Here is a 12319-nt window from a genome sequence, read left to right as displayed (position 1 = left end):
GGATGTAAAACTATTGACGAGATACTCTATCTCACTTACAGAGTTTAGGTAGCTACTCTGCACTGTGTTGGTATATGGCATTAGAGAACATAAAGAAGGAATCATATCCTTAAACCTAGTTACAGCGCTTTCTGAAAGACTTCTAGTGTAATGAAACTTATTCCCCACTGCTGGGTAGTCCATCAGAGTAAATGTAAATGTTATTAAGAAATGATCAGACAGAAGGGAGTTTTCAGGGAATACTGTTAAGTCTTCTATTTCCATACCATAAGTCAGAACAAGATCTAAGATATGATTAAAGTGGTGGGTGGACTCAAAAAGCAGCAAACAACCCACTGAAACTATTTACACCCGAACACTACATCCTTGTTGACTGACGAAGAGTCAGAATACTGATATTTTACATATAAATCTGACAGAAATTGACGCGTTTTTGCTTTCTGCAAACACACTCTGACACTGTCGTCATATTTCACTCAGTTGTTAGTGTCAATGCATATTTTATTTTCACTGATTTTTATGTCTGGTGCAGGTCTCTTTTTAAAAGTGACAATTCCTTTAACGTGTGATCTATCAGTCATATGACTGCTGCTACTATTGGTGCTGACAAACCATGGCCGCCATTAGATCGATCATTTGGATCATCTGACCTGCTCCACTCAGTGTTGTTCGACAGGCGCAGCGCATTTAATCCATCATACCTCTCTGAATATGAAACTGATTTTCACACATTTTTTTTCTGCAAACATCTGACATGTAGCTATGATACAGGACAAATGGTATGTCATATTTTAATATTCATATTGGTATTAACAGTAATAGGATATTCTGATATAACCTAGACTGTAGACAGGTATTTTGCAAACACTCTGAACACACACGATACATATATACAAACACCGATATATGATAAAGAAGCAGATAGTGGCAGTAAAGTCAACTATTTTAGTCATTTGAAAAGACAATATATGATTAGACTATTAAAAAAATACTAATGAATACATTATATTTCTATGTAAAACATAATAAATATAAGTTATAACACAGGTGTGATCTCTCAGTATGACTATTATTATTATTATGCTCTTTAACAAATATTGATATTTTTAACTTTACACACCAACTTCACAATTCATTTCATCAGTATGTGCCAACACTGAGGACATCAAACTATGCAGTTGCTGTAAGTTGTAACATTTCATGTGGTGTGTTTGTATTGTTATCCAGCATCACGTATGAATGAGAAAAATACAAAAGACAAAATGTCAAACGACTGTTTATCCACAATATATAGAAAATTTGCACTTTTGCAGACGTGTGTGGCTCTTAAAAGAGCCGTTGGTTTGATGGTGAAGGCGCACATCAGTTCACTTGGAGCTGGTGTACTTGGTCACAGCCTTGGTGCCCTCGGACACGGCGTGCTTGGCCAGTTCACCGGGCAACAGGAGGCGCACGGCGGTCTGAATCTCCCTGGATGTGATGGTGGAGCGCTTGTTGTAGTGAGCCAGACGGGACGCCTCGGCAGCAATGCGCTCAAAGATGTCGTTGACGAACGAGTTCATGATGCTCATGGCCTTGGAAGAAACGCCCGTGTCGGGATGGACCTGTTTAAGCACTTTGTACACGTAGATGGCGTAACTCTCCTTCCTGCTCCTCTTTCTCTTCTTGCCTCCTTTACCGGCGGTCTTGGTTACCGTTTTCTTGGAGCCTTTCTTGGGCGCTGACTTCGCTGGTTCGGGCATGGTCCAGATTTCTCTTCTACTTTTTACACGAAGCGAATGAAGTTGCGTCTCCGAGAACAGCTCATTTAAAGATATCGCATGCAAATTTAACTGTGGGACTCCCCGTGTGTGATTGGTGGACGGCGTTAGGAGCGGAAACATTGCTGTGGCGCTCGCCGAGGATCAAACTCTGGTTATTGGCGACTCTGTTTTGAGAAATGTGAAGTTAGCGACACCAGCAACCATAGTTAGTTGTCTTCCGGGGGCCAGAGCAGGCGACATCGAAGGACATTTGAAATTGCTGGCTAAGGCTAAGCGTAAATTTGGTAAGATTGTAATTCACGTCGGCAGTAATGACACTCGGTTACGCCAATCGGAGGTCACTAAAATTAACATTAAATCGGTGTGTAACTTTGCAAAAACAATGTCGGACTCTGTAGTTTTCTCTGGGCCCCTCCCCAATCAGACCGGGAGTGACATGTCTAACCGCATGTTCTCCTTGAATTGCTGGCTGTCTGAGTGGTGTCCAAAAAATGAGGTGGGCTTCATTGATAATTGGCAAAGCTTCTGGGGAAAACCTGGTCTTGTTAGGAGAGACGGCATCCATCCCACTTTAGAGGGAGCAGCTCTCATTTCTAGAAATCTGGCCAATTTTTTTGGATCCTCCAAACTGTGACTGTCTAGCGTTGGGACCAGGAGGCAGAGTTGTAGTCTTACACACCTCTCTGCAGCTTCTCTCCCCCTGCCATCCCCTCATTACCCCATCCCCGTAGAGACGGTGCCTGCTCCCAGACCACCAATAACCAGCAAAAATCTATTTAAGCATAAAAATTCAAAAAGAAAAAATAATATAGCACCTTCAACTGCACCACAGACTAAAACAGTTAAATGTGGTCTATTAAACATTAGGTCTCTCTCTTCTAAGTCCCTGTTGGTAAATGATATAATAATTGATCAACGTATTGATTTATTCTGCCTAACAGAAACCTGATTACAGCAGGATGAATATGTTAGTTTAAATGAGTCAACACCCCCGAGTCACACTAACTGTCAGAATGCTTGTAGCACGGGCCGTGGCGGAGGATTAGCAGCAATCTTCCATTCCAGCTTATTAATTAATCAAAAACCTAGACAGAGCTTTAATTCATTTGAAAGCTTGTCTCTTAGTCTTGTCCATCCAAATTGGAAGTCCCAAAAACCAGTTTTATTTGTTATTATCTATTGTCCACCTGGTCGTTACTGTGAGTTTCTCTGTGAATTTTCAGACCTTTTGTCTGACTTAGTGCTTAGCTCAGATAAGATAATTATAGTGGGCGATTTTAACATCCACACAGATGCTGAGAATGACAGCCTCAACACTGCATTTAATCTATTATTAGACTCTATCGGCTTTGCTCAAAAAGTAAATGAGTCCACCCACCACTTTAATCATATCTTAGATCTTGTTCTGACTTATGGTATGGAAATAGAAGACTTAACAGTATTCCCTGAAAACTCCCTTCTGTCTGATCATTTTTTAATAACATTTACATTTACCCTGATGGACTACCCTGCAGTGGGGAATAAGTTTCATTACACTAGAAGTCTTTCAGAAAGCGCTGTAACTAGGTTTAAGGATATGATTCCTTCTTTATGTTCTCTAATGTCATATACCAACACAGAGCAGAGTAGCTACCTAAACTCTGTAAGGGAGTTAGAGTATCTCGTCAATAGTTTTACATCCTCATTGAAGACAACTTTGGATGCTGTAGCTCCTCTGAAAAAGAGAGCTTTAAATCAGAAGTGTCTGACTCCGTGGTATAACTCACAAACTCGTAGCTTAAAGCAGATAACCCGTAAGTTGGAGAGGAAATGGCGTCTCACTAATTTAGAAGATCTTCACTTAGCCTGGAAAAAGAGTTTGTGGCTCTATAAAAAAGCCCTCCGTAAAGCTAGGACATCTTTCTACTCATCACTAATTGAAGAAAAATAAGAACAACCCCAGGTTTCTTTTCAGCACTGTAGCCAGGCTGACAAAGAGTCAGAGCTCTATTGAGTTGAGTATTCCATTAACTTTAACTAGTAATGACTTCATGACTTTCTTTGCTAACAAAATTTTGACTATTAGAGAAAAAATTACTCATAACCATCCCAAAGATGTATCGTTATCTTTGGCTGCTTTCAGTGATGCCGGTATTTGGTTAGACTCTTTCTCTCCGATTGTTCTGTCTGAGTTATTTTCATTAGTTACTTCATCCAAACCATCAACATGTTTATTAGACCCCATTCCTGCCAGGCTGCTCAAGGAAGTCCTACCATTATTTAATGTTTCAATCTTAAATATGATCAATCTATCTTTGTTAGTTGGTTATGTACCACAGGCCTTTAAGGTGGCAGTAATTAAACCATTACTTAGTAAAGTAGTTTTAGTTTTAGTTTTTTTTAGTAGTTGTAAAACAGCTAACTGATCACCTGCAGAGGAATGGTCTATTTGAAGAGTTTCAGTCAGGTTTTAGAATTCATCATAGTACAGAAACAGCATTAGTGAAGGTTACAAATGATCTTCTTATGGCCTCGGACAGTGGACTCATCTCTGTGCTTGTTCTGTTGGACCTCAGTGCTGCTTTTGATACTGTTGACCATAAAATTTTATTACAGAGATTAGAGCATGTCATAGGTATTAAAGGCACTGCGCTGCGGTGGTTTGAATCATATTTGTCTAATAGATTACAGTTTGTTCATGTAAATGGGGAATCTTCTTCACACACTAAAGTTAATTATGGAGTTCCACAAGGTTCTGTGCTAGGACCAATTTTATTCACTTTATACATGCTTCCCTTAGGCAGTATTATTAGACGGTATTGCTTAAATTTTCATTGTTACGCAGATGATACCCAGCTTTATCTATCCATGAAGCCAGAGGATACACACCAATTAGCTAAACTGCAGGATTGTCTTACAGACATAAAGACATGGATGACCTCTAATTTCCTGCTTTTAAACTCAGATAAAACTGAAGTTATTGTACTTGGCCCCACAAATCTTAGAAGCATGGTGTCTAACCAGATCGTTACTCTGGATGGCATTTCCCTGATCTCTAGTAATACTGTGAGAAATCTTGGAGTCATTTTTGATCAGGATATGTCATTCAAAGCGCATATTAAACAAATATGTAGGACTGCCTTTTTGCATTTACGCAATATCTCTAAAATCAGAAAGGTCTTGTCTCAGAGTGATGCTGAAAAATTAATTCATGCATTTATTTCCTCTAGGCGGGACTATTGTAATTCATTATTATCAGGTTGTCCTAAAAGTTCCCTAAAAAGCCTTCAGTTGGTTCAGAATGCTGCAGCTAGAGTACTGACGGGGACTAGAAGGAGAGAGCATATCTCACCCATATTGGCCTCTCTTCATTGGCTTCCTGTTAATTCTAGAATAGAATTTAAAATTCTTCTTCTTACTTATAAGGTTTTGAATAATCAGGTCCCATCTTATCTTAGGGACCTCGTAGTACCATATTACCCCATTAGAGCGCTTCGCTCTCAGACTGCAGGCTTACTTGTAGTTCCTAGGGTTTGTAAGAGTAGAATGGGAGGCAGAGCCTTCAGCTTTCAGGCTCCTCTCCTGTGGAACCAGCTCCCAATTCAGATCAGGGAGACAGATACCCTCTCTACTTTTAAGATTAGGCTTAAAACTTTCCTTTTCGCTAAGGCTTATAGTTAGGGCTGGATTAGGTGACCCTGGACCATCCCTTGGTTATGCTGCTTTAGACGTAGACTGTGGGGGGGTTCCCATGATGCACTGTTTCTTTCTCTTTTTGCTCCGTATGCACCACTCTGCATTTAATCATTAGTGATCGATCTCTGCCCCCCTTCACAGCATGTCTTTTTCCTGGTTCTTTCCCTCAGCCCCAACCAGTCTCAGCAGAAGACTGCCCCTCCCTGAGCCTGGTTCTGCTGGAGGTTTCTTCCTGTTAAAAGGGAGTTTTTCCTTCCCACTGTAGCCAAGTGCTTGCTCATAGGGGTCGTTTTGACCGTTGGGGTTTTTCATAATTATTGTATGGCCTTGCCTTACAATATAGAGCGCCTTGGGGCAACTGTTTGTTGTGATTTGGCGCTATATAAGAAAAAAGTTGATTGATTGATTGATAAAGACATGGATGACCTCTAATTTCCTGCTTTTTAAACTCAGATAAAACTGAAGTTATTGTACTTGGCCCCACAAATCTTAGAAACATGGTGTCTAACCAGATCCTTACTCTGGATGGCATTACCCTGACCTCTAGTAATACTGTGAGAAATCTTGGAGTCATTTTTGATCAGGATATGTCATTCAATGCACATATTAAACAAATATGTACGACTGCTTTTTTGCATTTGCGCAATATCTCTAAAATTAGAAAGGTCTTGTCTCAGAGTGATGCTGAAAAACTAATTCATGCATTTATTTCCTCTAGGCTGGACTATTGTAATTCATTATTATCAGGTTGTCCTAAAAGTTCCCTGAAAAGCCTTCAGTTAATTCAAAATGCTGCAGCTAGAGTACTGACGGGGACTAGAAGGCGAGAGCATATCTCACCCATATTGGCCTCTCTTCATTGGCTTCCTGTTAATTCTAGAATAGAATTTAAAATTCTTCTTCTTACTTATAAGGTTTTGAATAATCAGGTCCCATCTTATCTTAGGGACCTCATAGTACCATATCACCCCAATAGAGCGCTTCGCTCTCAGACTGCAGGCTTACTAGTAGTTCCTAGGGTTTGTAAGAGTAGAATGGGAGGCAGAGCCTTCAGCTTTCAGGCTCCTCTCCTGTGGAACCAGCTCCCAATTCAGATCAGGGAGACAGATACCCTCTCTACTTTTAAGATTAGGCTTAAAACTTTCCTTTTTGCTAAAGCTTATATATATATATATATATATATATATATATATATATATATATATATATATATATATATGCACATATGTATGTGTGTGTGTACATATATGTAGGGTGTCTCAAAAAAATATACAACATTTAAAACACTTGGTTTGACCCTTAAATGCTACAAACTTAATCACTTATGTTTCTTTTTTACTTGCAGAGACCCTGAAGTTTACGTTGATGCCAAGCAAGAGTCAGGAAAATGCCAAGATTAATCATACTACAGCGAACAAAAATTATTGAGTTTTGGCACCAGACCAAGAGTGTCAAACAGGTGCAGCAACTTGACTGACAAAATGCAGGGCCAATATTGACATTGGTATGAAAAACTTCAACCTTTCAGCTTTCTATCCAGCCATAAATTTATTTCCTAGACATATGCCTTTACCATTTTCTTTGCTGATAGAATGTTGCATATTTTTTGGGACACCTGATATATATATACATACATAGATATTCTATTTCTACCTCATTTTTATGTTTTACTGTTACAAGTATTATTATCGCTTATCCTTGTACACACTGTTTGATGAACATTTTCCTCTACTTGCACCCACCTTGTGTGTTTTTTAAGAGCTTACGTAACGTGAATTTATCCTCTGTGAGATCAATAAAGTTTATCTTTATCTTTACATGGTGAAGCATTGCTGAAGAGCAGATGACTGTGGTTCAATGAAACAAAAAAGTGACATTAAATAACTGTTTATTTTACACCAAAAAACTCCAAAGCTGCCCGAAGGCGCTTCACATATTATTCTCCACGTTATGGAATACAATAGTTGTACATCTTTCTCTTGCCATCAATCGTGTGTATGCGCGCATGTGGTATCTAAAGGCAATACAAAAAAAAAAAAACGAAAGAATGAAAAAAATATTAACTTATTTAAAAATACATTTAATGACCATATTCAGATAGCATCCACAGTGTACCACATTTTGAAATGATGACCGAAAAAAAAAATAATAAATCTAATGCCTGAGATGGGAAACTATTTTTTGATAGTCAAATATGTCCTTAATGCTGCGGGATATAGAAACAAATAATACAATTTGGTCAAAAATGTGACAATGTTGAAGTCCAGTTCTAACCATTCTCATTCTAACCATTCATACCATTCTCTTACTGACACCTTTGTCATGAATGAGGTCATAAGTTATAACTAAAAGAAAACCAATGTTTTTGTGACCATACTTGATGTAATTAAAGCTTTTGATAAAGTAAAGTACAGCAAACTATTTCAAAAATTATTAGCCAGAAATATTTGGTTAGAATTGCACTTCAGTAGTCCCTTCGGCTGCTCCCTTGTTTGCACTCGGGGTCGCCACAGCGAGTTTGATCACTTGTGATCAAGTGGTCGCCACTTTGATCTAATAAGCCCCAAAAAGGTCAAGTGCTTGATTTGTTCTCAAGAGTTGCGGTACAGTAACAATACATCTTCAATGCTGCGACACCTGAGGTCCAAACATCCCGAGACATCAATGGTTGCTGCTCCTGGAGCAGAAATCAGGCCATGTAAGCTATATTTTATTCTTTATCTAAGATTAAAACCTACTCATAAATAAAAATAGCTCAGCATGTCATACTGTATTTCCATTAAAGGCAGACAAGCTGATTTGGATGAGGCACTGGTGGACTATGTTGTGCAAGATGCACAACCGTTCAAAATAGTGGACAGCAAAGCCTTCAGGGCTTTACTCCAAAGGTTTGACCCAACATATGCCTCCCTTCAGAGGAGAAGACCGGCTCAAATACTGGGTGACAGGAGTCGCAGTCTATCCCAGTTTACAGAGAATGGCAAAAAAAAATTGTTGATGCCAGCAACATCAGTGCCTCGCGAGCGGGTCTTCTCCAAAGCTGGAGAAGTGGTGAGGCAGAAGAGGAGCCGATTAAAGTCCAGCACTGTTTAAATTATTCTTTTTTTGAATAAAAATTGTTGAAAGTTGCACAATCACCGTCTCCTATTCCCTCTATTCTAATTTACAAATTACAGCAACATAAGCAACAGTTGCAGAAGCACGTCTTTCTCACTTTTCCCGTCACATTTTATCCAAATATAGTTTGAGGAATGATAACACAAATCTACATATAGTGTACAATAAAGGCTTTCATAACCATTATGTGTGCATCTGTAGGGACTATTTATTACATTAAAAAGACACAATAATACATAGAACCATAGATCATGTCCCGGCCGCCATGAGATTGTTTTATTGTATGGATGAATTGTGTATGTATGCTCTCGGGCAGATGAATTTCCCCTCACAGGGGATGAATAAAGTATTTATCTATCTATCTGTCTGTCAGGACACTCACTCAAGGTAATTCTCAAAGCAATCCAGCAGATGTCACCCTTCAAACTGTATCAAACGCGTCGAAGCAGTGTGTCGATTTTCAGCCAGTTGTGTTGCAGTGGCTCATTGGTTCATGAGGCTTCAAAATTGCCATCAATACATTAAAGTCACTGTTTATATTACACCAAATGACACCAAAGCTGCCCGGAGGCACTTCACGCATTTTTCTTCGCAAAATGGAATACAATAGTTGTACATCTTTGTCTTGCCATCAATCGTATGTATGCGGTATCTAAAGGCATTACAAAAAAAAAAAATATATTCTTTAAAAATACATTTAATGACCATCTTCACATAGCTTCCATAGTGTACATAACAGGGTTGAAGAACAACAGAGACCACATTTTGAAATGACGACTGAATAATAATAATAATCAAACTAATGCCTGACATGGGAAAATATTTTTGTGATAGTCAAATATGTCTATAATGCTGAATGATATAGATACGAATAATACAATTTGGTAAAAAATGTAACAATATTTAAGTCCATTTCTAAGCATTCTCATGGAATGACTCATAATATTTCTGTCTTGTAATTTTGAAAATAGTTTGCTGTTCTTTACTTCATCAAAAGCTTTAGTTACATCATGCATGGTCACAAAAACATTGCTTTTCTTGTAGTTCTAATAACTTATGACCTCATTCATGACAAAAGTGCATCGAAAAGTGGAGACACCTGGTTTAAAACCAACCTGCAGGTCACAGCTCATCAATGCTTGTTTTTCTTTGACTAGAATAATGATCAACATTTTTTACAATAATGCTGCTCAAGATAATGGCATGATAATTATTTGAATTGGAAATCATGCTCTTAATTTGTCGTTATTGGATTTGATAATTAATCTGGGCGGCGCATAGTAAGTTCCTTCAGCTGCTCCCTTGTTTGCACTCGGGGTCACCACAGCAAATCCAAGATGGATCTGCATGTTGATTTGGCACAGGTTTTACGCCGGATGCCCTTCCTGATGCAACTCCACATTACATGGAGAAATGTGGCAGGGGTGGGATTTGAACCTAGACCCTTCCAAACTGAAACCAAGCGCATTAACCACTTGGCCACCACCCCTTCATATATTGCATTATTTGACTGCATACCTTCCTCTCCATCAGATCTTTCAGGTGAACTGTTTTGGGAAAAAAAAAATGCATATCACACGGGGAGTGTAGAATGTTGCTCTTTAAGGACAAGTGATGTGGCTCTGAAAAGAGCCTTTTTGGGGTCCAGCCTGTACCAGCTGAATGAACAAGTTTACTTGGACTTTGCGGGCTTCTCGGCTTTTTTGGGCAACAGAACAGCCTGAATGTTTGGCAGCACGCCGCCCTGAGCGATGGTCACTCCGCCCAGCAGTTTGTTGAGCTCCTCGTCGTTGCGGACAGCCAGCTGCAGGTGACGGGGAATGATACGAGTCTTCTTATTGTCCCGAGCAGCGTTGCCGGCCAGCTCGAGGATCTCAGCGGTCAGATACTCGAGCACAGCCGCCAGATAAACGGGGGCTCCAGCACCCACACGCTCCGCATAGTTGCCCTTCCTCAGCAGACGGTGGACACGACCGACTGGAAACTGCAATCCAGCACGAGAGGAGCGAGTCTTCGCCTTGGCTCTGGCTTTACCGCCTGTTTTGCCTCTTCCGCTCATGATTTCGCTCTAATCCTTTGCTGTTAAAGCGCAGAGAAAAAGTACTTGCCGAGCGGCACAGAGCCTTTTTTATATGCCCTCCGAGCGGCGGAGGACACTTTGTGCCCGACCAATCACAAAACAGGTTGCTTGCTGAACTGCAACAGGCGGGGCCACTGAGAGAGTGAAGGACCATATGCAGGACGTGTCCGAAGGGTGGTCTACCAATCATCTGCGGATAATCACACGGTGGGCGTGGCTACCTACCAAGGACTCGTGGTCGACTGTTTCCCTCCTCTGAAGCCGCGCATCGTTTCAACTCAAACAACCAATGTTGAGCCTCACTTCCAAAAGTAAACAATCACATCGTTAAATTATATCTGAACGGCGAGCGTCGCAACAACGCTCGGTGAGCGTTGTTGCGACGCTCATCCAGCGATCTTTTTGTGTTTGGTTTACATGTTCTTTATATTAAACATATATATATAATATATACAGACAAAGGAACACACTCTCATGTCATTGTGGCTCTTAAAAGAGCCGTTTTGTGTGGTTATGGTTATCTCAGCACACTTTAAGCCCTCTCTCCTCTGATCCGGCAAGCCAGCTGAATGTCTTTGGGCATGATGGTGACCCTCTTGGCGTGGATGGCGCACAGATTGGTGTCCTCAAACAGTAATGTGGGTGGCTCTTAAAAGAGCCTTTTGTAGGACATGATTGACAGCTCACTTTTTCTTGGGCGCTGCCTTCTTAGTTTTGGGTTTGACGGCCTTCTTTGCTGGAGCTTTCTTGGCTGCAGCGGGCTTTTTCGTGGCCTTCTTCTGACTCTTGGGTGTCTTCTTGGGACTCTTAGCTGCTTTCTTTGCCGCTGCAGGCTTCTTCACCTTCTTCGGGGACTTCTTAGCGGCCGCAGGCTTTTTTGTTGCTGCAACTTTCTTGGGTTTCTTGGCCGCTGCTGGTTTCTTGGCGGCGGCCTTCTTAGCTTTGGGAGCACTTTTCTTGGCAGCCGGTTTAGACTTGGTGTCTTTGCCCAACTTGAATGAGCCGGACGCCCCGGAGCCCTTGGTCTGGACAAGCTTGCCTTTAGTCACCAGACTCTTGACGGCCACCTTGACACGAGCATTGTTCTTCTTGACGTCGTAGCCGCCGGCAGCCAGAGCGTTTTTGAGGGCAGCTAAAGACACACCTTTCCGCTCCTTGGACGCCGTCACAGTTTGAACGATGAGGTCGCTAACGCTGGGGCCCACCTTCTTGGCTTTGGCAGGCTTCTTCTTGGGAACCTTAGCCGGAGCGGCGGCAGCTGGAGCTTCTTCTGCCATTTGTCGTCTCTGAACGTTGCAAAGCACAAGGAGAGTTTGACGGACTGTTGGAGATTCCGGAGCAGGAGGCTGTACTTGAAGCCTCCATGAGAACCGTGGAGACTCAATCCATCCCGCCGCTTCTCGCTGCAGTCTGATTTGTCGGGTTACTTGTGTTTTCTCTCCGACAATAAATGGATGAAATTCCCACCTGGACCAACATGTATGTACAATAAACAAACGGAAGTGACAGCGGAGCGGTGTCTGTACATGTGCACGTTGTGTTGGTCTCGGAAGCTTTCCGCATTTAGTCAAAGAAAGCTTCAACTCTCCCCGAACGACTGCCGCGGGAGGCACTGCTCTGTGCTTTTTCTGTCTTAAATACTTAAAAAGCAGCAAACAACCCACTGAAACTATTTACACCCGAA

The 12319-nt window shown here is 41.1% G+C and overlaps 3 protein-coding genes across 3 annotated transcripts; all 3 read right to left on the bottom strand.

Annotated features, from left to right (window-relative positions):
• Nucleotides 1–1313: 1313 nt before the first annotated feature.
• Nucleotides 1314–1743, bottom strand: LOC117529018 (histone H2B-like). Its single transcript, XM_034191710.1, has one exon. The coding sequence runs from the start codon at nucleotides 1740–1742 to the stop codon at nucleotides 1368–1370; it is 375 nt and encodes a 124-aa protein (XP_034047601.1). The 5' UTR covers nucleotide 1743; the 3' UTR covers nucleotides 1314–1367.
• An 8416-nt stretch (nucleotides 1744–10159) lies between these two features.
• LOC117529014 (histone H2A-like) lies at nucleotides 10160–10630 on the bottom strand. Its single transcript, XM_034191707.1, has one exon. It carries the CDS (start codon nucleotides 10612–10614, stop codon nucleotides 10228–10230), a length of 387 nt encoding a protein of 128 aa, XP_034047598.1. The 5' UTR covers nucleotides 10615–10630; the 3' UTR covers nucleotides 10160–10227.
• Nucleotides 10631–11273: 643 nt separating this feature from the next.
• On the bottom strand, nucleotides 11274–12002 carry LOC117529006 (histone H1-like). The gene has a single exon (XM_034191699.1). The coding sequence runs from the start codon at nucleotides 11910–11912 to the stop codon at nucleotides 11319–11321; it is 594 nt and encodes a 197-aa protein (XP_034047590.1). The 5' UTR covers nucleotides 11913–12002; the 3' UTR covers nucleotides 11274–11318.
• Between the last annotated feature and the right edge of the window lie 317 nt (nucleotides 12003–12319).

This window comes from Thalassophryne amazonica, chromosome 17 (genome assembly GCF_902500255.1).
Source record: "Thalassophryne amazonica chromosome 17, fThaAma1.1, whole genome shotgun sequence".
Classification (NCBI taxonomy): domain Eukaryota; kingdom Metazoa; phylum Chordata; class Actinopteri; order Batrachoidiformes; family Batrachoididae; genus Thalassophryne; species Thalassophryne amazonica.
This window is presented reverse-complemented; position numbering and strand designations above follow the sequence as displayed.

Excerpts from the sequence above, each read along its gene's own strand:
- LOC117529018 (XM_034191710.1), bottom strand. The coding sequence starts at position 1,742 with ATGCCCGAACCAGCGAAGTCAGCGCCCAAGAAAGGCTCCAAGAAAACG.
- LOC117529014 (XM_034191707.1), bottom strand. The coding sequence starts at position 10,614 with ATGAGCGGAAGAGGCAAAACAGGCGGTAAAGCCAGAGCCAAGGCGAAG.
- LOC117529006 (XM_034191699.1), bottom strand. The coding sequence starts at position 11,912 with ATGGCAGAAGAAGCTCCAGCTGCCGCCGCTCCGGCTAAGGTTCCCAAG.